Here is a 27,995-nt window from a genome sequence, read left to right on the forward strand (position 1 = left end):
TGGGTTGTAAAAGCCCTTTTATAAAGCCATTTTTAAACAAAACCAAAAAAAGTTTACAAAAGGAAAAAAAGAACAGAAAAAGAATAACTTGCTTCAAAATGTCCCCAAAAGAGAAAAAAATAAAGGGGGACAATGCCAACATGCTCAACAGTAAAGGTTCTTTTTCTTATTTTTTAATACAAAATACAAGCAAAGGATACACGTGCTTAACAGAGCACAGGAGCAGACACGCAGCCCTGGAAACCCTTCCGTAAAAGCGAAGCGGGGGTTTTGTTTTTCTTTGTCTATGCAGATACCTACAGAGACTGGGATATGTAAAAATTAAGTATCACAAAAGACCATCACACGATTCTACCAATGCATGTTGCATCTATAATTCACGAACATGGTCAACAAATCATGTTCACTTCAACCCCGTTTCATTTAAATTAAAGGAAAATAACTTTTAAATAAAGTGGTTACATTCAAACTTTAACTTTCTTAGTACCATGCTGCAGATTTCAGCACTGTAAAGGTATTGCAAGAATGCCCAACCCTCTGGTGTCTGATCACCTGGCTAACGACACTGCAGTGTGAAGAAAGGTCGATCTCATTTGTTAATACGCTTCAGCAGGTCCCTCTTCCTCTTTTTTACCCTTCCTGCTCGGAACACAAAAGATTAAGGACTAAAATCAAGGAAGACTGGGAGTTTTAGAGCTGGCAAAATCAAAGCCTGAGAGACAAAGCAAGGTGAACAATTATTGAGAACTTGGCTGCTGCCTAACCTGGCAAGTCTTAAGAGTCTCCGTACATCTTACAGGAATCAGGTAAGCTTTGCTGCAACACATTCATGGTAAACAAACTAAGTAGAGCTCTTATTTACAAATCTTGTAACAAATACTTCTGGAGGGGAAAAAAAAGAAAGGAATTCACTAATTTCCTTAAGACAAAGGTTTAACAGCCAGACATATACAAACACACATCCCCAGACACACACACACACACACAAACAATATTTCAAGGGGGAGGTTTATACATATTATTTTAGGGCATAAACTGAATACTATACCCACATCCATCAAAAAAGGGACAAAAGCAACCCAATTTTACCCTCCCCCCATAATCTAGAAAACCCTCCCTTCACCCCGATGTATAAAGTGTATGCACAATGGTGGCATTCTATCCGCCACACAAAGCATGCTCACACAGATGTCACCAGTTTAGTCGCTCCATTGGCATGGCAACAGGCAGGTTTATGGGATTTTTCCCAATAGTGGTTATTACACAGTCAGCACCACTGTGAATTTGTGAATTAGGCTATGAAAAAAGTGTAATTTATGGACTTGGGATTAAAAAAGATTCATGTTGTATTGAGTATACCCAAGACGAGGGGAAAACAGATCAAGATTGAAACTTAGCTATAGACAGCTTGATGTCCCAATAGTCAATAAATCTACTCTTCGCTTCAAATAAATGCAGCTTCATCCATAGAGAAAGAGACAATTTTAAACCCTTGAGAGCAGGCAGGAAATAGATATTACTTGTTCTAGGTAAGTATCTCAGTCTAAACATCACAAAGCCCATGACCTCGGCATCTTCTTCCCCAACTCCTAGGGTGGTCATTTGTTCTCAGCACAGCCTCTGAGGATGCCAGCGAAGGGCCCGTGCCTCATTACAAAAAGCAACAGAAGCTGTGATCTCTTTTAAAGCTTTCCCACTTGCTTGTGAGATCCAAATCTACTCTTGCTCTCTATAGCTCTCAAAGCATCTTCTAAGAGAAACTAGTTCACTTGAGAGATCACAGATTTAAAAAAAAATTCATCAGCTTAGCTGATTAAATTCACAAGAATGTCAAACACTTTTACTAGATTTATAACCTTCAATTCCACTCTTGATTTGTTATCTGTAACAAAATGCTATTTGAATCTGTCACAAAAGTATGTCATTTATGATTCTGAACTGGGTAAACCAGTTATTGTGAAAAAGAAATTCACCACCAAAGCTCCTTCAAGGGAACTGAACTACTTACTATACAAGATGTAAAGATTCCCGTTCATCACTCCCCAAGAATGACAACAATCACTGTCCTTTATGGAATCAAGATGGCGTAGAGATATTTTAACGAGGCAAGAACACAAGACAAATCCATCACGACAAAAATGAAAACAAATCCTTTGTGTCACCCGCAGAGCCCCCAACAATTCTGAGATGAGAGCCAACAGCAGCAGCAGGATCAGCTGAGACAGAAGCTACCCAAATCTGTAGGGGCGGGTAGGGGTATGAAAAAAGAGGCATAGGAACCAAAATGTAGTGTCAGTCAGTACAGATGCCCACTTTTGTCAAGGTCAACCTAGGAAACTCTGGCAACACAGGCACCTTCAAACTGAACGTCCCCTAACCTGAGCTTTGCAAAGACAGTAAGTGCTACCATCAGTTCACCATAGGCACAGACAACATGGGGAAGATCAGTCAAGGGCGGTGCCCCAGGCCAGGCCAGTCACTACAGGCCTCTAGCTATAGTGCGTCCTGACATCACTACCAAGCCCGACTACTGAGCACCTGTTTCCAGTTGAGTCACAACTATCTTCCTATCTGCATGAAAGATTTGAGGGGAAGACTAGATTTGAAACCACCCATAAAAACCGAAGAACACCAAGGCCATTTGGAGACTGCTTTACACGGAGGCAGATACTTCTGTCCAGCCGACTAGAAAAATGACACATTCATCCATTTAATGAATTAATTTTCAAAGGAGTCCTAAAAAAGACTAATCCAACGTATAGGTAATCTAGAAGATAGAATTACCAGTATATATGTGTGCATATGACAATGAGAAATGTCAGAGCAGGATATAAAGAGGCTGTTTTACACACACACACATACACACGCTAAAATTTTAAAAGAGCCCTCCCTTTCAATCTTCATAAACTAAAACCTAATAAAAGCCCAAATGTTAATAGGAATGTAAGACATTATAAGCCCCTAAAAAAGAAAAAAGGGGGGGAAGAAGTGCATGGTGGAAACACTGGAAATTGTTTTTACTCTATGGACACAAAGCTGTTAAAACTGGAAACTTAGGCAAACCCACTAGAGCAAACAGAACAATCTACAACACCCTCATGACAAAGTCCACTGCTGCAAACTGAACCACCAGGAAAGATAACAGACCCACCACTACTCGGGCTCAAATCCTGTACTTTTTGGCTATGTGACTAAAAAGCTCGCTATTCACTCTTATCAATGCAGAAGAGTTAAAAGTAACAATGTTTCTGAAACTGTCTTAAAACCAGGGTAAAAAGATTCCAGAAACAATCACCCTTTGTCTAGGAAAATCTGCAAGAAATCCATGTTGTCTGAGAAAAAACATGCTGTCACTTGAGACAGGAGAAAAAAAAAAATCACACAAATAGGGTAGTAAGGAAACACAGCTAGATTAAAAGGGCAGGAAAAATGCGTAAGTAAATCGTCACTAACTTATCAACTTCTTAGAATACTAGGACCCCTAAACCTTGCTTCTACCTGCTTGCGGCATTAGGATGTGGAGGGCTAACCCTACAGATCCATCCCATTTTCCTAAGGCATGTGCATTGTGTTATCCACTGCATGTCTGCCTCCTAAAACGCTTCATTCCTTTCATTCTGGTGAGGCCCAGTCTTCTGCTTTAAATAATGTGAGTAGTAAGCAGGGCAAAAAGGATGCGAGCAAACTGAGTAATGTGGAAGCAGCATTTAACACACTCCCATCAAGGAAAGGGTGGGAAGTGACAGGAGAGCAGAGTCAGGAGAACCATCTCCTGGAGTGGAGCTGGGAGGCACTGGGGGAGGGAGCGCAGTGTGTTACATAGCAGCAGGAAGCTAGATGTACTTCCCATGTTTCTATCTAGGAAGGCAAGAATATGAAAAGGAAAATGTTCATCCCCAAATAAAAACAGAGCGTGGCTCTCATGGAGTCTGAGCATACACTTAGAGCTTAAAAAAGGGGGGAAAAAAATCTCATTTCTTTGTGACCGAGTTTCACATTAACTGGAATTTTATTTGCTTGAAACCTAAATACCGTCAGTTTGAGAAGAAATTCATATAGATTCATTCTGCCATTTAAATTCTAGGGTGGGGTTTTCTTTTGATCCTTGGTTAAAATTTATTTTTTTAAAAAAGGATACATATATATTTTTAAAACATGAACTAGAGAATGAAATAAGAAATCAAGAGTGAGTTCAGTTTTGGTGGCCCCTGATTTCATAATTTAAGCTCTCTAAAGACTAGAGTGAGCTCAAAGGATCAATGGCTCCGCGTCTCTTTGAGATTACTGGTGATGGAATAAAAAAGAAAACCCACACCCTCGAATAAGGCCAGGGAAGTCCATTCCCCTCCCCCTGCCCCAAGGTAAAAAATAGGAGTACTTTTAGTAATAATTCAGAATTCATCTTTATCTTATCCCTGCCTCATCAGGGGACATGTCAAGTCATGATTTCCAAGACAATCATACTTGTTTTCACAGACACACCATCTCCGATTAGATGACAGCTGATGTTCTGAAAAGTCCATCATTTTTTACTTGACCCTTTTTTGTTTTGCTTATGTTCAACTTCAGATAGTTTAGAAAAAGCAGTTTCCATAGCGTTTAACTCAAATCTTATTGCTTTACAACTGTGACAAACCTTCCTTTAAAAATAAAAAGATGAAGCAGTCAATCCAGTGATTAATTTGACATGGCTTTCATTGGAAAGGGGCAGGGTGGCAAAGAGAAAACCCATAGATCAAAAGGTAACTTAAACATACAATGGTTTTCTTAGAAAGAAGGGAGAAAAAGAGACTGAGAATTCCACCACATGGAGGAAAGCATTGAAAGCCCACGAGTCGAGCCATTGCCAAAACCACGTTTTATCTTAAGTAGGTTCTCTTTCCCCCTCTCTTTATCTTTTTTTTTCTTTTTTCTTTTTTAATAAAATCTCTCCCCCAACCACCACCACTTTTAATCTTCCCCAGACTGGGCTTCATCTTCAGACCCTTCATCCCCTGACTTCTCGGGTGGGGGGCTTGCTGATGTTTTCTTCTCAGGGGGGCTTTCTGGTTCCTCATCCTCTTCTTTGGGAGAAGGAGTCTTTTCCTTTGATGCCTTTGAAGCTGTGGGGCGGCCCACTTTCCCTTTGCCTTTCACTGGACTTGGTGTCACTGAAAGGAAAAAAAGGAAAAGATTTCGGGGAAGGCAAGAGAAAAAGTCCAACAAAAACAGGAGTCGGATGGAAAACGGAGCAGCCAGGACACAAACCAGCGCCCACATTAGATCCTGGCGCTCTCAACATGAGGATTCAGCCACTGAGCCATCACGCCAGGCCCTGGCTCTTGAAGTTTTTAAAACTGCAATTTATTTCATTTCTATTTATTTGAATGGCAGAATGACAAAGATAGAAAGACACAGATCTTCCATCTGCTGGTTCACTCACATAAATGCCTACAACAGCCAGGGCTGGGCTAGGCAGAAACCAGGAGTCAGAAACTCTATCTAGGTCTCCCTTATGTAGCGACCCAAAAACTTAAGTCACCATCTACAGCCTCTTTGGCACACTGGTAGGAAGAAAGCTTGATCAAAACCAGAGAATCCAGGAATTGCACCAGCACTCCGATAGAAATGTGGGCATCCCATGCAATGGCCTCACATCTTGTCCCACAACATCCATGTGAAAGCAGGAATTCAATTTCACTTCTGCAAAGCTTACCTGTGGCCTTTAGTCTGGGTTTGGGCATTTTCTTTTCTTTTCTCTCAGGTTTGGATTTCTTAACCATCTTTTTGTTTTTCTTTTTTGAACTGCCGTAGTCACTATCATCATCGTCTTCCATTAGGAAATCTTCATCACTGCCGGAATCTTCTGAGAGGAAAGAAGAATTTCAACGTCCAACTTAATGTACACATCCTTCCAAGTGAACAAAGGGAAAGAGCGCTAAGAATGGTGGGAGGATGATACTTCAGATTCAAACACTACTGGATTCTATTTGTTGTTGAGCCACCAGCATAGCTGGAGCTGTCCCAAACCCCATTCATCAACTGCCTCCAGCACGCACCTTATGTGAGGGTTCAGTTACCAATTGATTCAGAGAGTAGGTGAAAACAAAAAGGTGAGACAATCTGGATCAAAACTAAATCCACCAAATAACTTGTACTTAAACTTTCAGTCCCATGTGGTAGTACTGGTTAGGACCAAACGAAACTCATCTTGACCTGAACTGGATTTTTGTACCAGTTTTGAATGAATGAAACAATAAATTTGCATACAAAGCAAAAACAGATATAACTAAGCTGAACCCATGAAACATCTAAATTTTGTTGTCATTATTTTCTTTTGTGGGAGACAGATTAACATACAAATCCCCATTACAGCACTCAGCATAATTTTAACTCTAATAATAATAACTGTTCATTTTGTCTTTGAACACAGATGTCAGCAAACAGAATGCAACCTCCATGAATGGCCAACAATCCAGACTCTCTGACCCTCCTAAATTACTAATGGGCATTAGCACTTAAGGTACTGGTTGTAACATTTAGCATCCTAGAAAATGCCTGAAGACCAGGAACTGCAAACGGCAATCACAAACAATCAGAATACACAGGCCAGGTGCACGTACTCTCCTGGAATGGTGCCTCATCTTCCTCCTCTGGCTCTTCCTCACTGCCAACATCTTCCAGGAGCATCTCTCTCTGTTTAGAAGCTGCTTTTGATGCTGCCTGCCGCTGCTGGCGCACATTTTTGTGGTCTTCTTTTTCATCTTCACTGTCCTCTGCAATATCAAAGTTATCTTGATCCAATGATCAAAGCATTTTGCATTTGACAGCTCTCTATAAAGCCAGCCCAGTAGCAAATATAGGCCATAAGCTGAGGCTTTACTTCATCCTACAAGGGTAAATTAACTCTAGCCTTAACAATCACCACAGCTAAAGTTCACAGAAAAGAAACTCGAGTAAGACTCTATCCATTACACATAAAACTTAGGCATGTAGTTTTAAGCAAGAGGAATGATGAAAAAGTATGAAGACAGGTTCCTTAACATACTTTAAACTTAAGAAATTATTTCACCCTAAATTTTTCAATTACCTTCAAAATTATGGTCACTGCTTTTAATAGCTAAAGTTGAAAAATGTTTGTAAGCAGAAAGAATGGGGGCTGGTAATGTGGTACAACAGGTTAATGTGATGCTTGTGAGTTTTGGCATTCCACCCTGAAGTACTGGTTCAAATATCAGCTACTCTTCCTCCATGTGCAGCTCCCTTAAATATCAGAAAAGGCACAGAGTATGGCCCAGGTGGGTCCATGCCACTCACGGGGGTAACCCAGTTGGAGCTCCTGGCTCCTGGTTCTTGCCTGGCCTAGCCCTAGGGTCTGAACCAGGACAGACTTCTCTCCCTCTCTAATGATTTGCTTTTTAAATAAATCATTAAAAAAAAAATAGAATGTCTTTCATTGATCTTTCAAAAATTATTTTTGAAAAATTTATTTTTTTTATTGTAAAGTCAGATACACAGAGGAAGAGAGACAGAGAGGAAGATCTTCCATTTGCTGGTTCACTCTCCAAGTGGCCGTAAAGGCTGGACCTGGGCCGATCCAAAGTCAGGAAAACTTTTGGGTCTCCCATGTGGGTGCAGGGTCTCAAGGCTTTGGGTCGTACTCCAATGCTTTCCCAGGCCACAAACAGGGAGCTGGATGGGAAGCGGGGCCACCATGACATGAACCAGAGCCCATATGGGATCCTAGTGCATGCAAGGTGAGGACTTTATGCCACTAGGCTACTGTGCTGAACCCCTTCCATTGAACCCCTTCCGTTGATCTTATCCCAAGACATCAAACATGTAAACTGCAAAATAATTTCAAACTACTACCCTTCACAATGATTGAGCTATAACTATTTCAATTGGAAGAGAACTGAGGAAAATCTTTAAAGCACATGTTTAGAACAATTAACTAAACACCCCTCAGCAATTTTTTTAAGAAAAATTAATCTGGGGGCAGGCCTTGCAACACAGCGGGTGAAGCTGCCACTTGAAACACCTGCATTCCAAATGGGAATTCTGGTTGGAATTCTAGATACTCTCACTTCTTATCCAGCTTCCTGCTAATGCACCTTCAAAGGCAGCAGATAAAGGCCCCAGTACACAAGTTCCTACCTCCTGGCTTTAGACCGGCCCAGTCCTGGTTATTGTAGACATTTGGGGAGTGAATCAGTGGACAGAGATTGTTTTCTTTTCTGTCTCACCCTTTCAAATAATCTTTCGAAATTACTTTCACATACTATAGTCAATTTAAAAAGCTTTCAACACATAATTGTGTTTGTGAATAAATTTGCTAAAGGGCAAGCTGATAGACTTCCTGATTTGTTGTTCTATTAAGGTTTAGCTATCACTCTTCAAAAGACATTCCTAGTCAGTGTTCATTACTTCTACTGCCAAATACCTCCTCTACACACAAATAATGCTGACCTTGGCAGATCCTAATAATCCCAAACCTCCCTGGCTAAAGGCTGCGCTTAATATTAGTAGTTAGTCACCTTGAAGAGCTCAAAAAGCTCAGACATGTGAGATGCAAATCAGTGCACACAAGGCAAATCACAGCGTCAGTCAGGTCACTGCAAGCTCACTAACTACTGAAAATGGTCACCATCTTGTTTACATATACACTGCATGCCTAAACAGGATAATGCAAAGTGGTTTAGGGGACTGACATGTAGCAGAAATTCTTCTAACCCTACATTTGAGTCAAAAAGCAGTGTGAGGAAGGCAAGTGAGGGGACCACAGTTCAAATACGAAGTGGCCGGGAGCCACATGGACTCAAATTCTTTGACTTTCGAAAATGACATTTCAGAACCCACAACAGTGCATAATGACATCAGGATGGATTTGGCTATAGAGGCTCCTCATTAATTCACATTCATTTTCTACATTACAATTCTTGTGAGAAAGCTTTTTCTGTGGTCGTTTCAAAAAAACCACTTCCAAGCTAAAAAGAATGGGACTGAAAGCAACCTACATTTGCGTTTCTTGCTTGCATCGGTCACTACTTCCGTATCTGCTGGTGTTAGGTTACATACAGATAGACATGCTATCCTACTCATTTGATGCCTTGTATTTATTCATGTAAATGGTTCTGAGCTTGGACTACACCTGAGATGATCTGGAGCTAAAGCCAGAGCACGACATCCCACCTAGACTTCCTGAGCTGGCTTCTTGGGCAGGACCCAGAACACGTGTTTTCAGAAGCTTCACAGGTGACTATAATAAGCCCTGAGACAAAACTGGTGAGAATCACTGGGCTCTTTGAAGATAGTGTTGACCAACAGTGCTTGGCACATCAATAACCTGTTCTACTAGCTAAAGAATAAATGTGAAGAGAATTATGCCCGTCTCGTGACAGTTTACTACCTGCTGAGGGAGAATCGTCCTTCTTGGTCTTCACGTCTTTTTCTTCCGAATCCTCACTGTAAAGTGAAGAAAAAAAGTAAACGCTACTTAAAGTCTAAGTGAAGATATGTATCTAATATCTGATTAAGAACATGGAAAATAGTTTTTATTTCTCTATTTACATACAATATGCTCAAGCAGATGCCAAATAAAATTGCTTCTAAACACTCAAAGAAAAAAAAAAGAATCTATTTAAACATGGACTAAAGCTTTTTTATATCACAAGAACATTAAAAAAAAAAATCTTCTAGCGACCAGCATGGTGCAGCACACAATTTTCCACCTTTGGTGCCAGCATCTCATAGATATGGATTCTAGTCTTAATTGTTCCATTTCTGATCCAGATCTCTGCTATTTCCTGGGAAAACAGTGAAAGATGGCCTAAGTCCTTGGGTCCCTACACCCATGTGGGAAACCTGTAAGAAATTCGTGGCTCCTGGCTTTGAATCGGCTTAGTTCTTACCACAGTGGCCATGTGGGGACTGAATCAGAGGATGGAAGATCTCTCAGTAACTCTTTCTTTCTTTCTTTTTCCCAGAGAAGTTTTATTAGCAAACTAACCACATGAGCGGGGAAACCACCTTCCGGAGAGAGCTGGGAGGTGGGGTGCCTCTTGAAAGGAGAGAGGGAGAGACACCAAAGGTTTGAAGAAAGGTCTTGGGATTTTAAGCATTCCCTGAGTTCTCCTTGTTGGGTGGGAAGCTACAGGTAAAAGGTTCCTCCATTGGTGGTCTCTTAACCAGTTAGGAAATGGATGGGTAAAGCTTATGCACACTTGTAGGTGTGGCCAAGATTTCAGCAGGCTTGGACTGTCTCAGACCTCACTCTTGGAATCCCACATTCTACTTCTGTTAGGGGTAAATGGCGAAGATGTCTTCTAGCTACTTCCTGGTGAAATGGGGTGTCATTCCGGTAAAGGAGCCCCTGGAGGTGTGGGATACAGAGTGATGGTCTGGGTCATCCAAATTGCTGTGACATTAGTTGGTCATCATACAAGGTTGCAAGTTTGGGTATAACTCTTTCTAGTAAAAACAAATTAAAAAAAAAATGTCTACTACCGATAAGGCAGAGTATAAACACACACACACACACACACACACAAAGACACATAAAAAAACAAAACCAAAGTAAAGCAATCATCTCCTAAAAATTTCTGCCCCCAATGTTAGAAACATGAACATACAGATGTGCCTTGTGCCAGGAAGAAGATAAAAGGGAGCTCAGGATTGCTCCTAAAGGTTTTAAGAAGCTTTGACATTCAAGATACCTTTCTTTTCTTTTTTCTTTTTTTTAAAGATTTAGTCACTCTTATTTGAAAGGCAGATTTTGCAGAGAAAGGACAGACAGGAGGGGGTCTTCAATCCACTAATTACCCCCCAAGTGGCCACAACTGCTGAAACTGAGTTGCTTTGAAGCTGGGAGCCAAGAGCCTCTTCCCAGCCTGTCATGTAGGTGCAGGGGCCCAAGGACCTAGCCCATAAGCACTGTTCAAGGCGAGGACTTTAGCCACTAGACCACCACACCAGGCCCAAGGCACGTCTTAATTCTGAAGACTATAGTTTCATGCAAAATAAGGATCTTAACTCACAATTTTTTTAAAAGATTTATTTATTTATTAATTTTATTACAAAGTCAGATATACAGAAAGGAAGAGAGACAGAGAGGAAGACCATCCGTCTGATGATTCACTCCCCAAGTGAGCACAATAGCCGGTGCTGTGCCGATCCAAAACCAGGAGCAGGAACTTCCTCCAGGTCTCCCACACGGGTGCAGCATCCCAAAGCATTGGGCCGTCCTCTACTGCTGTCCTAGGCCACAGGCAGGGAGCTGGATGGGAAGTGGAGCTGCCGGGATTAGAACCGACACCCATATAGGATTCCGGTGTGTTCAAGGCGAGGACTTTAGCCACTAGGCCATGCCGCTGGGCCTTTAACTCATAATTCTAACGCAGAGATGAAAGATTACACTATTTTCTCTCGTTCTTATTATATTTATACAGGCTATTAATCCTTGAACACCATCACAGCAGGGTCAAGTAGAAGCTGAACTTTTAAAATAAAGACTAATAGGAAAATGGGCCCGGCAGCATGGCCTAGTGGCTGGGGTCCTTGCCTTGAACGCGCCAGGATCCCATGTGGGAGTGAATCATTGGACGGAGGATCTTCCTTTCTGTCTCTCCTCCTCTCTGTATATCTGACTTTGTAATGAAAATAAATATTTTTTTTAAAAAAAAGAATAATAGGAAAATCAACACAGCACTATTCTGAAGAAACACCAAAGGCACTTAAATACAGGTGGCAATAAAAACTGCACTCATCTCAATCATTCCCACATTTAGAAGAGGATAATAAAATCAAGGAGACATTATATTCTAATAAATCACGAAGCAGCTCATTGTGAGGGGAAATACAGTAAATGAACCCAATAAAAACTACCATTAAAATCAGAACAGATGTACAATGGAATTTTGGAAGACTTAATTCCTAACAGCATAGTATTGTATTATTTTTCTCAAAAGCACATTTCTAAACTATTCTAGCTAAGAAAATATTAGAAACTAGCAATAAAAGCAAATAAAACATACTAGATAAAAGCACATACTTTATTGTGATTTCTAAGCTCCAAGCTTCTGAGAAGAACTAGTGAGAAATATAAGTTCATTTCTTTGAACTGCTCATTTGTGGCAGCGTTATTTTAGAAGTGGCATAACCTAGTATTTAGAAAATGGACTTTGAGGTCCAACAGACATGATTTCAAAATCTATTTGTCTATCTGCTGGGTAGCCTTGGTTAAATCACAAAAATGCCCCAAGTTAACAACGCCTAACCTAACAGAGGTGTTCTGAGAACTTAGCAATGATGTAAAGAAGCAGCTGGCACTGCTTACCATCCTCACCATCACCGAAATCTCTGGAATAATGCCACACAAAATATAACAAATGCGTGCACAGTTTTAAACACACTGGCACAAGTTAAAATCTCTGGTCACACAAGGCACAATCACATTAAAATTATAGCTCATTTTGTAAAATCTGTTTGTAAAACAACAGAAAACTACAATGAAATACTACCTCATCTGTTAGAATGCTTACTATTAAAAGGCAAAGAACAAATGCAGGCAAGGATATGGAAAAAGGGAATATCATGTGCTGTCAGTGAAAATGTTAATTCACAGCCACGATGGAAAAAGGTATGGAAACTCCTTACAAAACTAGAAACAGGGCTTCTATATGATACAGCAATCTTACTATGGGTACATCCAAAAGACAGTCATTGTGTCAAAGAGGCACCAGTTACACCACCTTTTTTAGGCAGTACTGTGAATGAAAAAATAAACTGGGATATTATTCAGCAGTAAGGAGGAGATGCCAGCGTTGCGGTGCAGTGTTGAGCCACATCCCACACGGGCACCGGTTCAAGTTCTGGCAGGTCTATTTCCGATTCAGCTCCTTGGGAGAGCAGCAGAAGACAGCCCTCCTCCCACAAGACAGACTTGCATGGAGCTCCAGGCTCCCAGCTTCAGCTTGGCTTAGGCCCGGCCACTTAGGCTATTTTGGAAGTGAACCAACAGATTTCTCTCTTTCCCCTCATTGTAACTGCCTTTGAAGCAAATAAAAATCTTCACAAAATAAATAATGATAAAGGAGGAAATTCTGCTACTCAGTGCAAAATGGATAGAACTAGCATATAGCATGCAAAGTTTGATGTAGTCTGGATATAGAAAGACAAATACCACATGTTCATTACATGGAAACCAAAAACCCCTGCACCCAGATGATGATTACTACAGGCTGGAAGGGGATGATGGAGAGGAAGGCGGATGGGACAATGCACACAGAACATCAGTGTTAGATCAACAGCAAAGTTCCTAGTGTTACCCAGCACACTGGGGAGACTATAGTCATATATATTATACTAACAACAGAAGCAGCAATCTTAGATCCTCAGATCATACAGTAATGTCAGAGAAAGGGAAATGCCGATTATTGTTTTGATCAGTACACACTATATATATGCACTGAAGTGTCACACTGTAGCCTATAAAATGAAGTTAATTTTAAAAAGAAACAGCTCCACATGATTACGTTATTAACAAAGCAGAATTAGTTATGAGACAGCAAAACTTAGCAGGCCATGCATCTCAACTGCAGGCTGTGGTGAACTCTGTCGGTGATTTGCAATTTCATCTAACAGGTGACTTACTAACACTGCAAAGTGTCAACATTACCTGGAGGTAACAAACGACATATTTAAGTCATCTTTCTGCTTATGTTCAGAGAAGTGTGAGGCAGTAACAAAGGCCTTCTTACAGACCACTTGGATCAGTTAAATTCAAACACACTTCTAGACCAGAAGCATAGCCTGAGAGAATATGAAAAATGCCAGATGTTAAATGGGCTAGTACTTTCCAAATGCATGTTTAGATTCTACCAATTAAGAGATCACGGACTGCCCTCATTTCAGTGTAATAACAGTGAAAACAGAAAGATAAAACAATGCTCTTACCTATCTTCTTGTGAATTCTTTCCAGATCGCCTCTTATTTTTAGCTTCTCGGGGAGATGACCGAATTTTCTTAGCAGGAGGGCCTGAATCTCTTCCATAATCTTCATCTAAATGGAACATTTAAAAAAATAAATTTCCTATATTTAATTTTAAGATGTTAAAAATCCTAACTGGCTGTTGTGGGCATTTGGAGGCCGATTCAGCAGAGAACATCTGGCACTGTATAGTATGAATAGATAAACAAACAACAACAACAAAAGGTCAGAAGAGCAAGATTTGCTTCTTTCACTTTAATAAAGCATTTATTCATTTGTACTTTATCTGAAAGGCAGAGAAGCACAGATACAGGCGGATGGAGAGCCACAGTCCTCCCAGGCTGCACATTAGTAGGCAGGTGGCTTAAAGGAGGGGCCAGTACTTGAACCACACACTCTGAAATGGGCTTTGGGCATCCCAATCAGAGTAACCACTATGCCAAATGCCGGCCCCTTTCACTATTTTAGATTATTTTCCACTGCAGTCCCACTATCTAACCTCTACTGCTGTATATTACCTTCCAATCTGCATTATAATAATTTATATATCAGCAAGCATCTCTTATTATTCCACAGCTTCATAAAAATTCTGTATGTTCCAACATAAGTGAAATTACTACAGTAATGGATTACCATCATGTTTCAAACAAGTTCAACTCTTATAATTGTGAAAATTTTTAAACTTTTATAATTAATGCTATCAAGGAAATTCATTCTAAACTAAGTATTAAATACATACTTTGTAAACTCTGCTTTTGAGAATACTATGCTTCAAAAGCAAAATAAGGGGTTAGCACTATAGCACAGTAAGCTAAGCTTCAACACCAAGAATCCACACAGAAGTACAAGTACCAGTTCAAGCCTTGGCTATTCCGTTCTGTCACAGCTCCCTGCTAACCTTTCTGGGAAAGCAGTGGAGATTAATACAAGTATATGGGCCCCTGCCATCCACAAGAGACACCCAGATGAAGCTCTGGGCTCCTGACTTAGACTTGGATCAGCCCTGGCCATTGTAGCCTTTTGGGGAAGCAAAACAGCAGACAGAAATCTCTTTCTATTCTCTTAAAAACCAAAACAAACAAACAAACAAAAAACAATAAAAAATTTTAAAGTCCTATAAACCTAAAAGAAAATTACCTTACAAGCTGATTATTTTCAAAACCATGTGCTATGCCAATACAGACAATGAATGGAAGTAGCCTGGAGCCTCAGCTATTACTAAACATTTGGACACAGCCTAAATTTAATTGTGGAATATTGTAACCACTAGAAGGGATTTTTCAATTAATTTTTAGTAAAACGATACAAGTAAACAAAAATATTACAGGGTAGAATATAAGACTACAGCAGACCTTCAATTACACTTTATTTTGTTTCAAAAATTATTTATTTATTTATTTTATTGGAAAGGCAGATATATAGAGACAAGGAGGAAAAGATCTTCCATCCACTGGTTCATTCCTCAAGTGACCACAATGGCCACAGCTGAGCCAATCTAAAGCTTCTTCCAGGTCTCCTATAAGGGTGCAGGCTCTCAAGGATTTAGGCCATCCTCGACTGCTTTCCCAGGCCACAAGCAAGGAGCTAGATGGGAAATAGAGCAGCCAGGACACAAACAGAAACCCATATGTAATCCCAGTGGTTGCAAGGCCAGGATTTAGCCACTAGGCTATTGTGCTGGACCCTGGCTATTTAAATTTTACAGTCCAAAATAAGGTAAGAAAAAAATCACTTAAGTGTATTTATTATCAACAATTTATTAAGGACAAGTTAAAATCCACATAGTTCATGTTTTTGTGTTCACTGATACAGCTTAGAAAATATTCTAAGAGTTAAAAACAAACCTTATTCCTAAAGCACACTGAATAAACTACACAAGCTGGCAATTCTTCTACCGGTCAAACTTAACATTTGCTCAAATCACAAAACTTACCTGCATCGTCAGACTCCTGAAACTGTGAATAGTCAACAACCTTCCTATTTCTGTAAAAAGAAGAGATTCTAATTACAACTATTAAAATATAGGCTTTTTCTATTAGACCAATTTTGTTTTATAAACAGAATTAGAACATTGAAAAAATTAACTTAGGAATCACTTGAGACACAAAAGAGAACAAGCTTCTATCCACTAGCTCACTCTTCAAACACCGGGGACTAGGTCAGGTGGAGCCAGGATCTAAGAACTCCATGCAGGCCTCCCCCGCGGGGCGGGGCTGCAGCCCCTGGAACTGCGGCCCCTGGAGCTGCCAGTCCTGGCTACCTTCGAGGAGGGCATGAGGAGGAGTGGCACTCTGATACGGCGCATGGGCAGCCCAGCTGGCATTCTCACCATAAGGACGGACACTGGCCTCTGAGGATTACTTTTTTTTCATAGTTTCCACTTCAGTCAAAGCACTTCACACTTCACACTTATAGGAAAGGAGAGCTTTAATCTAAAGTATTTTGAGCTACAGTCCTCATATTGATTATCTCAGTGATAACTCAAATACTATTTTCCCCACAAAAATCACCTCCCCAATAATGCACACAATCAGCAAAATGAACCAAATGCCACATCCATTAGACACATTTACAAGCCAAAGTTATAAGCATTATTTTAATCATACTGCTATATATACATATACATGTAGATCTGATAAGTATTACTAATATTTTTCAAGGTAAGAGATACTTTTAGATAGTTAAATGATAAAGAACAAAAATTATAATTGCACAAAGTTAAGTCTTACAAAGGAAACAAAAAATAACAGTCCCATCAAAGCTTTTTTTAAATGTGATGTATAACTGAAGATACGAAAATCTCATAGACTTATGATGACCTGTACTATTTCCTACAGGTAAGGCATCTACTAGTATCTTGAAAAAAATTTTCCAATTCCAACTTTGTATTCATCTTAAAAATCCCTCTTTTGGAAACTAAAAAAATTTCATGATACTATCCTTGTAAAAGCCTTACATAAAAAATATACTGAATAGGGCCCGGCGGCGTGGCCTAGCAGCTAAAGTCCTCGCCTTGAAAGCCCCGGGATCCCATATGGGCACCGGTTCTAATCCCGGCAGCTCCACTTCCCATCCAGCTCCCTGCTTGTGGCCTGGGAAAGCAGTCGGGACTGCCCAAAGCTTTGGGACCCTGTACCCGCGTGGGAGACCTGGAAGAGGTTCCAGGTTCCCGGCTTCGGATCGGCGCGCACTGGCCCGTTGCGGCTCACTTGGGGAGTGAAACATTGGATGGAAGATCTTCCTCTCTGTCTCTCCTCTTCTGTGTATATCCGGCTTTCCAATAATAATAAAAAATCTTTAAAAAAATATACTGAATATACATGAAAAAACAAAAATACTTTTTCATTAAATATATATATATATATATATGAAAGAGGGCTTGGCCCAGTGGCCTAGCAGCTAAAGTCCTTGCGTTGAATGCGCCGGGATCCCCATATGGGCGCCAGTTCTAGTCCCAGCAGCCCCACTTCCCATCCAGTTCCCTGCTTTGGCCTGGGAAAGCAGTCAGTCGAGGACCAGACAAAGTCTTGGGACCCTGCACCTGCGTGGGAGACCTGAAGGAAGTTCCCGGCTCCTGTTCTGGATCAGCTCAGCTCTGTCTGTCCTCCTCTCTGTATATCTGACTTTACAATAAAAATAAACAAAATCTTTAAAAAAATACATGATATAGAGATACATGCCACCATCTCCACTTAGACCTGAGCAGAATACTCCTGGTTGTACAGCTTTTGGAAGATACCACTAACATCAGACAGGGAAGCCAGAATGCAAGCCACAGCCCCATCTTCCAGCTGTGCCAGGACAACAGATGGAGAGAGGAATTCTGAACATGTGGCTTGGGCCTTAGATGTAGTAGTAGAAGGTATAGTGACACCATCTGTTTTATAAGGGGAATTTTTTTTAAAGGAATTTTGTATTATTTCCTATAGCTTAACAAAACTTTGAAACATGCTCTCACAAGAAACTAATACAGATATCATACCAGTAGGAAAGCCCATTTTAAAAACATGACTATTAATTCTACTTTCATAAAGGACCTAGAGTAGAAAGAGCTGGGTAGATTAGGAGGGAGATGAATACGGGGAGAGGCTGTTTAATAGCGAGAGTCCCAACCTCACAAGACTAAGAATTCTGGAGATCTGTCATACAACCATGTGGAAATACTTCACACTTACGAACTCTTAACAGTTACAAATGGATAAGACAGGAGGCCAGTGTGGTGGTGCCATTGAAATCCTATATGAACACCAGTTGGTGTTCTGGCTGTTCCACTTAAATCAGCTCTGTATATTGCCTGGGAAAGCATTGGGAGAGAGCTCAGGTTCCTGGGACCTCTGTACCCCTAAGGAAGACCCAGAAGAAGCTCCTGGACTCCTGGCTTCCGACTGGCACAGTTCAAGCTGTTGTGGCCATGTGGGAGTACAAGAACTAGCAGAAGGAAGGTCTCTCTTCCTCTCCCTCTTTAAAATCTGCCTTTCAAATAAAAATATATCTTAAAACAAACAAACAAACAAAATATTTTGTTTGTTCATGATGGCTTTTTCTTAAGACTATCACTGGGAACACTCCAGAAAGGCATAATACAGTAATAAATATGGAAACTTGGGTAACTTGGAATCTTGGGTGCTGGTACTAGGTCATTCCTGCTGCAATCAACAAACTAAGCTGCCTAACAGATCTAAAAAAATTTTACAAAATTTACTAATGGAAGACATTGTATTTTTAAAGATTTATTTTTATTGGAAAGCCAGAATTACAGAGAAGGAGATACAGAATGAAGGTTCAGTCCCTAAGTGGCCCAAAAGCCCGGAGCTAAGCCTATGTGAAGCCAGGAGCTTCTTCTAGGTCTTTCACATGAGTGAAGGGTCCCAAAGCTTTGGACCATCCCTGACTGCTTTCCCAGGCAGGGAGCTGGATGGGAAGTAGAGCAGCCAGGACATAAATATCTGATCCCAGTGGTTGCAAGGCAAGGATTTAGCCATTAGGCTATCACATTGAGCCCCAAATACTGTATTTCCTACTGTAAACAGCCCTCCTTGTACACACCTCCCACTTTCCCCTATACCATTTTTGGGGTCACAGACCCAAGTGCCATGACAAAAACAACCATGTTTTACTTACAGCCACAATTCTGGTACAGAATGAGGTAAAGCAGGCACTTGAATGTTCTTAGGGCCAAGTTTTGTAGAAGCTTAATTTTTTAAAGAATTAATGCCCAATCTCCTGTTAGGCTTGTAGTCACTTACCCAAGCAACCCAGGACATTTGTAATTCCTTTAGTCTTGCTGTTGGTAACCATCTGGTCCGGCTGTTCCCTATCCTAGAGTGCTGTCCACATCACTTCCTCTCAGATCAGACACCTCAGCCCCTCAGTAACCTGAGTTCTCTGCTAATAATCTATAATTATTCATTTTTCATGCCTGCTCAGGTAAAGTGTGCCTTTTGTGGCCAAGGGATTGTTGCTTCCTTATAGGGTTACTGAACCCAAGAAACGAAGCTGATGGTGCAGCAACTTAGCCCTGGCTGAAGAGCAGTGAGGAAAAGGCTACAAGGCAAGGAGGAGGGCTAGAACACAGGTACTTCCAGTTCAACCGATAACTCTCTCAGGACAAAGAATCCCTTTCTTCTATAGAGACACTTTGCTACTTTAAATTTAATAAGATTAAAAATACTATTCAATAGAGACTTTTCAACAGAAGTAAAGAAATGCTACATTGACCAATTTTATGTAAAAAAGTATATTTCAAATTTAAATTGAAAGTTCATTTCTCCCTTTGAATCAGCAAATATTTTAACTTTCAAGGTTTGACAATAACCAGAATGATCAGAATTCCTTGCATAATGTCAAAACTAGAGCAAAGTGGGAGTATAGAAGCTGTCCTAAGGGTAACTAGTCAAAAACAGTCATCTACAAAACACAAGGGCCATTTGCATTAATTCGCTATAATGCTTGACAGTAAGTTGGTTCGTTCCCCAAATTATGGCCTTCCGACACTCACCCTAAATAGCACTCTAGCCCTACAAAGTCAGCCCTTCTAATCTGTGGGTTAAGGTTATCCATGGACTGAACCAATAGCAAACTGAAAAAACATTGCTGATTTTTTGCATCATAAAGCAAGGGCTATGTTTAAAAAATGTGCCTTACTTAGGGTTCAAATAGATTTTTTTAAATGAACCTGTTGCTAGGAAAATTGGAAATTACAAAGATATACTAGGATAAAGGCTCAGCACTTAACATTTTTTTTCTAATATAAGTGCTAAATTTTATTATCATCCATCTTGCTTAGTATCTGATGCTTCAGTGTCATTCTGCTTAGTTTCACATTTCCTGTGCTTACATATTTTCATAATATTTACTATGAATACATATTTATATGAATTATACATATCATCCATACCATATATACATTTAAAATAAAGATGAAAATATTAGTGCAGAAATTACATCTATAAATCAAGTCAAAATGCAAATTTGTGAGCACTTAACATTTTTAAGTCCCATGCACAGAAAGTTTCATTTCTAACAGAAAACACACTAAATTTCTCAAACCATCAATGCTTAAATATTAATTGCCAAAGCACACTAGCTCTTTAGAATAGAATGAGTATCACTAACAAGAACGGGGAGGCCAACACAAAATTTCATTACAGGAATGAAGTTTAAACGCTTTAAAAAATATTTTGTAAAAATTGCTTAGTTGAGGGGCTAGTACATTGGCTCAACGGCTAATTTTCTACCTCCAAGCATGGCATCCCATATGAGTGCCAGTTTGTGTCCTGCCTGCTCCACTTCCTATCCAGCTCCCTGCTTGTGGCCTGGGAGAGCAGTAGAGAATGACCCAAAGCCTTGGAACCCTGCATCCACAGGGGTGACCCAGAAGAAGCTCCTGACTCCTGGGTTCAGACCGGCTCAGCCCTGGCTGTTGTGGCCATTTGGGGAGTTAACAAGCGAACAGAAGATCTTTTCTCTCTGTAAACCTACATTTCTAATAAAGTAAGTAAATACATATATATATACATATTTTAAATCCAGGTCTCCCATAGGGGTGGCAGGGGTCCAAGTACTGGGCCATCTACCACTATTTTCCAGACCATTAGCAGAGCTGGATTAGACTCCAGCTTCCTGCGGAGGCCGACCATGGGCAACTGTAGTGTTGTTTCAAGCAACTGGGTTCATGAAAGCCATTTGGGAAAGTTAGATTTTAGGCCCCAGCTCCTGGCTTCAGCTTGGCTCAATCCTGATCACTGCAGGTGTTTGGAGAGGGGTTGGGGTTGGAGCAGAGAGGTGAATAAGCAGATGTGAACTCTTCCTGCTCTTAAATTTCAGGAAGAGTTTTTAAACTGAAAGCATTTTACAAGACAGTAAACTGTCTTATAAGTTCACGTTAAAATAAACCTGTTTAATATGTGCAGGAATGATGAAACATGATTAGCACTAAGTTTTGCATTAAAGAAACCTGCTTATCTCCAAAATCACTTATGTTTTAAAAACAAAATGGAATCAAATGTTAAGATAACATCCCTGGAAGCCAACAGCATGAGGACTATTGATTTAAACAGATCTTCCTCTCTGTCTCTCATCCTCTCTGTGTATCTAACTTTGCAATAAAAATAAAAACAAACAAATAAATCTTTAAAAAGAAAGAGTAACAGTGAGACATCACATCTGGGGAAGACCACACCAGCTCTTCAGGCTACTCACATTTGTATTAAACGTCTGCTTCTCTCACTGGCGAACCATGAAAATTCATTCAGACAAAACTCAGGTCTCACGAAAATGAGGCCATGGTAACCTTCCTTGAACAGTTACTGCCTGATTGTGTAACACACATGTGAAAAACCTGCCAGAGTTGTTGGAACCGAACAGTCCCTAAGTGACAGGCCTAGTGATTCTGGAGATTTTTTTAATTGATGCTTTTATGTCAAGGTGTACAATCTCAAATACCAATTTGGGAATCTATAAAGTTCTGAAAATAAACCTGTTTCCCCCTCCTATTTCATCCAAAGGTATTTCAACAAATTCTGTTGAAAGCAGAAAAGATACTTGGTGCAAAAAAGTCAAAATCAACTTAATTTTCATAATATGCATTTTCCAGGAACTTTTTGCAGGCCCTTTGTGTGATGATGGCAAAACTTGACCTATGTGTGAAACCTTTTATTTTCATTACCTTAGTGTGAAAATGCATCTGATACTAGCATGACTGATTACAGGATCACATATTGCACATGTCATATGCATATATGACACACTAACATACACTTTATTTCCACCTTAAGTTCTTGAACTAGGTTCAGAAGTAGGGATGTGGGTCAGTAAGAGACTGTGGAAAAAGTCTCCATAGATATGAAGGACAGGAGAGGGGCCAACACTGCACTCTCAACTCCAGCCTATTACCTCTACTTTAGTTCCTTGGATTCAGAGTCACTACTGGTAAACTCAGGAACCCAGAATTAATCTCTGAAGCTGTTTTTAATTTAATGCTTTAAAAAGATTTATTTTTACTGGAAAGACATATTTACACAAAGATCTTCCATTTACTTGTTAACTCCCCAAGTGGCCACAATGGCTGAAGCTGAGCTGATCCAAAGTCAGGAGCTTCCTCCAGGTCTCCCAAGTTAGTGCAGGGTCCCAAAGCTTTGGGCCATCCTCTGCTGCCCTTGGAAGCCACAAGCAGGGAGCTGAATGGGAAGTGAAGCGTGGGACATGAACTGACACCTACGTGGGATCCTGTGTAAGGTGAGGATTTTGCCACTAGGCCATAGCACTGGGCCCTTTATGTAATACTTTTCTTTTAAAAAGTTATCCCTGGGCCCGGTGTGGTAGCCTAGTGGCTACCGGGATGCGCCAGGATCCCATATGGGTGCCGGTTCTAATATTGGCGGCCTCGCTGCCCAACATGTTACCTGCCGTGGCCTCGGAAGGGAGTTCAGGACAGCTTTGGGTCCCTGCACCCGTGTGGGAATCACACAAGCTCCCAGCTCCTGACTTGCCTCAGCTCTGGCCGTTGCAGCCACTTAGGGAATGAATCAACGGACAGAGGATCTTCTTCTCTGTCTCTTCTCCTCTCTGTATATCTGACTTTCCAATAAAAAAAAATTAATCTTTTAAAGAAGTTATCTCCAATGACTTTAAATATTGGACAAAAATGCTCAGGAGACGTTTTGGTCTGTGTGCTTTAAAATATTTTCCACAGAAACATGTACATAAAGACCACTGTATAGACTGCTAAATAAGCAAACACTTAGCCATCTTCATGCCAAAGATTAAGCAAGCATGGCACCGTGAATGAAGGCTAGCTTTGCACTCAGGAAATTCGGGTTCACACTTTTTTTGCTATTATGATGTAAGTGTATAACTTCTAAACATATTCTTTAAGCTCCACTCTTAAATGTTATACAGATGTCAAAAGAAAAAAAAAATAAAGTCCTTAACATAGAATTTCACAAATTCACTGCAATTTTCTTTAAAAATGTTTGGTATGCTACTCTGAAAACTGCATTTTAAGCACTCTATTATAATATTTAGCATAGCTAATTACATGAAGGTCGAGAAAAGGTGAATGCTTTAAGGTTTTCACAAAATCAACTCCCTGCCATTACTCACTTTATAAATTACTGCGTGTTATCTTTGATAGCATGTCTTTGAAGGCCAAGTCCACAAAAGGGATTCTTTCTAGAGGAACTTGACATGTAAATTTTTTTTTTTAAAGATTTATTTTATTTTTATTACAAAGTCAGATATACTGAGAGGAGAAGAGATGGAGAGGAAGTGGAGCTGCCGGGATTAGAACCAGCGGCCATATGGGATCAAGGCGAGGACCTTAGCCACTAGGCCACACTGCCGAGCCCCTTGACATGTAAATTTAAGAAATATAAAGGAGCCAGGCTGAGCCATAACTCTATTTCCTAGGAAACTATGCGTGTGTCCTCGCACCACCCTGAATGCCCAGGGGTTTCTGACCTTGCTCTTTAACTGTTGACTTTGGGAAGCTTTCGGCAGTAAATTTTAGTCTAGAGACAACAGCACACAGTTATTTGAAAGAAAGCAATCTGGACTCAGGAAAGTTGTTCGTTCTCACACAAACATGTCTAATCTCCCATCACCCTCCTTTCAACAGCACAAGTTCCTTGCAGTCTCAAGAATTACATAAAAAACAAGCTGCCAAGCACCTGCAAGGTACGAAGAGGAGCACTAGATGGATGTGACTTGGATCGCTCCGAGTAAGGGAAAGGATCTCTGACTACACCAAGTGAGATTTCAAGAAAACTGGTTTCTAGTTAGTTTGGGCAAGCCAGTCAGTTCCCCAGGCCTGCTTCCTTTCCTGTGGTCTAAGTAAATCTGACAAGGTAGAAATGCTACACTGTGCGCGATTTGTTCAACCCTGAAAATACTGCCTAGACAGAAGGTAAAGGGATTATGAGAGTTGGGAGAATAGGATGAGGACTGAAATTAAGAAATCTAAGGGTCCAGCACAGTGGCGCAGCGTGCAAATCTTTGCCCTGTGACCCCAGTATCCCATATGGGCGATGGTTTGTGCCCTGACTGCTCCACTTCTGATCCAGCTCCCTGTTTTAGGCCTGGGAAGGTAGTGGAGGATGACTCAAGCCCTTGGGACCCTGCCCCCACATGTGAGATCTGGCAGAAGCTCCTGATTGCGTCAGCTCTGGCAGTTGTGGCCACTAGAGGAGTGAGCCAGAAAAAAGACCTGCTCTACCACCCCTTCCCTCTAAAATCTGCCTTTCAAATAAAAATAAATCTTTACACAAACAAAAAAACCCTTCTAGTTTAGACCCAATCGTGGTATACTTACTACTGTGTGATGCAAGGCTCTTCCCACATCCCAGCCCCTATTAAGTCTCTGTGAAGCAAGTCTGCCTAAATTTCCTCTAGCTCCAAGGCTATAATTTTACGCTATTAATTTGAATCTAAGGCCTAAGATATTTCAGCTCTCATTTATAAGCCAGGAACTATAAAAAGTAAAGACAGTTACTTAAGAATAACATGCTAAGAAAAAAATAACATGCTAGGACCCAGTGCACTGGCTCAATAGGCTAATTCTCCCCTTGCAAGTGCCAGGATCCCATACAGGTACCAGTTTGTGTCCTGGCTGCTCCACTTCCCATCCAGCTCCCTGTGCTTGTGTGGGAGATCCAGAGGCGGCTCCTGGCCACAGTCATCTGTGGCCATTTGCGGAGCAAAACAGCGGATGGAAGACCTTTCTGTCTCTTCTCTGTGAGTCTGCCTTACCAAGAAATTAATGAAGTAAATAACATGCTAGGCCCAGGGCTAGGGGAAACAGCGCTGCAGCCAACTGCTCCATCACAGGATTCACCTGGAGCTTGGTCTGCAGGGAATCATTAGCATATTTCAAAAACACCCTTTCAATTTTCAAATTCCTTGTAACACAAAAATAAATATTTATGGTAAAACTGGATATCAGTGAAACTGTAAAACTATATACAGGTCTAAGAACAGAAAAATACCTCAGAACTACTGCCGCAACACTGGCATTTTCCAACATATTTGTTCCTGAAAAACTGATCAGCAGGGCTGTGGCACAGCAAGCTAAGCTGCTGTCTGGGAGGCTTACGTGTTGCACTGGACGGCCTGCTTGAGTCCTGACTACTTGGCTTCCAATCCAGCTTTCCTCTCAAGCACCTGCAGGCAGTGGATGATGGCCCAAACTACTGGATCCCTGCCACCCACATGAGAGTTCCAGGCTCTGGGCTGAGGTCTGGCTGAAATCCAGCTTTTGGGAGCACAAGGGGAGTGAACCAGTGGATGGAAGAGCTCTCTACCTTTCATACAGACATTAAACAAACAAGCTCATTATTCTAAAATCAAGCCAATGTCTTTTTTTGGGTGTTAAAGGCCTAGTGGTAACACAGACTCTTCAATTCCACTCTGAAACACCATTTCCCTAAGGAGCCAGGTCTTTTTATTGCAAAATTTAACAAACCACCAAACTCAAGTTTAATCATTTCTGCTTTATTATTGGTCACGAGTATATAAAAAAGACTAAAAATTAGTTACAGAAACTTCATCACTAAGGTTAAAATTAACATTTTTAAAAGTTGTGCAGAAACCCTACTGCCTCCAAAAAATGGCTAGCATGTATTTATTAAAAGATTCTTCCCATTATTTTGCCTTTTAAAATCCACGTTTTACAGCAAAAAGTTCTGTCCATGTTCCAGTCTCAATCTGGGAACATAAATGAATATCGAAAATACGAAAGTCACTACAGTAAAATAAAAGTCAAAACTTGAGTTCCAAAGGTAGAGAAAAAGAATTTCCCCATACAGTAATTGCTCCCAGGAGACCAAAGAGCCAATCCAGAGAAAAGAAATCTTTATTGTAAGAGTCATTTTTACCGACCCTAAAGAAAACGAATGGATCCAACTGTGCGTTCTCAGTGCCACGGAGCGAGTGTACACACTAACAGGAGACAGGCACGCGGGGGCCAACGACAACTTTCTCGGGAGATGGCCAGGTTATCCAAGGTGCTGGAGAAAGGCAGGAGGAGCCGGCTCTCCCCCCTCACCCCCACCCCAGCGCAGCTTTTGAAGTCGCAAACCACCGCCACCACCTTGCACGACAGTCCGGGTACAGACCCATGAGGAATAAAACTTCCCGGGCTCCCAAACTCCTAAGGAACTTCTCTTTCCACAACACTTGGAATGACGACAGGGAAGCGACAACTGTTCAACTATTGTCCAAAGAAACCTTGTAGCTTTTTAGAAAACACTCCGCAGAGCGCCCAATGCCGTCCATTCAAAGTGGCCCGTGCTGGCCGCTGCCCGCGCGCCGGGCGCCGCCGAGGCCACACCCCCGCGAACGGGCGCATTCCACCCCGCGGCCCCAGGCTGCGCCGGGCGCGTCCACGGCCGCGGGGGCCGCGCCAACTCGTCGGAATCCAGAGACCAGTCCGATCGTTTAGTGCTCGAAGCCCCTGGATGGTTACAGTCTCTCGGAGAGGGGGGAAGGACGGGGTGACAAAAATAGCGGGCGACGTGTGCGCGTGGAACGAGAACCTCACGGGATTTAGGTCGCACTGTTAACCCGCACCTCCCTGGGCATGTCCCCGCGCCAGGCCACTTCCAGCGGGGACCAAAGAGCCAACTTTAGGGATTCCCTCTCTCCCAACTCAGAGGTGGGGGAAAAGTCGCAGGCACTTATTTGCGGGGTCCAGTCCCGAACTCTGGCCCAAGGGGGAAGGGGGAAAGAGAAAAAAAGCGGGTCCCGCCCACGCCCGGCCCCGGAGGCGGGGCCAATGCCCCGCCCGCTGCAAGGGCAACACCCCCTATCCCGCCTCAGGGGGGAACCCTCGACGCCCCCACGACCGGGCGAAGTGCGAGAAAGGGGGGCGAGACGCGCGGGATGAGGAGCGTCCCGTCCCCACCGAGCTCCAGGCCTGCGTCGGGGGCGCCGACTCCACACGACCTGCCCCTCGGGCCCAGGGCGGATTCGGGGACACCCCGCCCGCTCCAGGGCGCCGGGTGGGGGAGGCTGCCTCAGCGGCGACGGCTCGGGGCGGGCAGGGCGCGCGCACGGGCACGCCGCCGCCCCCGCGCAGCCCCGCGCGCCGCGCGTCCCGCGAGGCCCCCCACGCTCCAGGGCGCGCGCGGGCCCCGACCCAGGGCGGAGGCCGCCGCGCGTGGCTCCGGGGAGGGCCCACTCCGGGCGCCGCTCCTTCCCCCCAACCCCCGACTCCACCCCAGCCCCCGCCACCCCGCTCCAGGCCTCGGACTCCGCACTGACCTGACAGGCCGAGACATGTTCGCTGTCGAAACGGGACCTAGTCGAGAAGCCAAAGCCCGGGACCCCCCCCACCCCGCGCGCTCGGCGCCCCACCCCCCCCGAGCTTCGGCCGCTGCGACCGCTGCCGCCGAACCCCGAGCTGCCGGCTTCTCAAAAACTCCGCTGCTCTTGGAGTCAGGGGCCCTGGATCCGACGAACCCCCCGTTCCCCCGTCTCTTCAAAATGGATGAATCAAACCAGCCGAAAATGCGCCAAAGCCACCGGACAACCA

At 42.2% G+C, this 27,995-nt stretch overlaps 1 protein-coding gene across 2 annotated transcripts; it reads right to left on the reverse strand.

The window, feature by feature from the left end:
• Positions 1–27,975, reverse strand: NUCKS1 (nuclear casein kinase and cyclin dependent kinase substrate 1). Of its 2 annotated transcripts, none has more exons than XM_058669093.1 (7): positions 27,725–27,975; positions 15,900–15,949; positions 13,933–14,038; positions 9,389–9,444; positions 6,603–6,755; positions 5,696–5,845; positions 1–5,150 (listed from the first exon to the last, which is right to left on the reverse strand). In XM_058669093.1, the coding sequence occupies exons 1-7, from the start codon at positions 27,739–27,741 to the stop codon at positions 4,951–4,953; spliced, it is 732 nt and encodes a 243-aa protein (XP_058525076.1). In that variant the 5' UTR covers positions 27,742–27,975; the 3' UTR covers positions 1–4,950. The 2 variants fall into 2 exon arrangements, with proteins under 2 accessions (XP_058525076.1, XP_058525077.1); XM_058669094.1 differs by having other exon boundaries at positions 5,696–5,842; positions 27,725–27,943.
• Between the last annotated feature and the right edge of the window lie 20 nt (positions 27,976–27,995).

This window comes from Ochotona princeps, chromosome 10 (assembly GCF_030435755.1).
Source record: "Ochotona princeps isolate mOchPri1 chromosome 10, mOchPri1.hap1, whole genome shotgun sequence".
NCBI lineage: Eukaryota > Metazoa > Chordata > Mammalia > Lagomorpha > Ochotonidae > Ochotona > Ochotona princeps.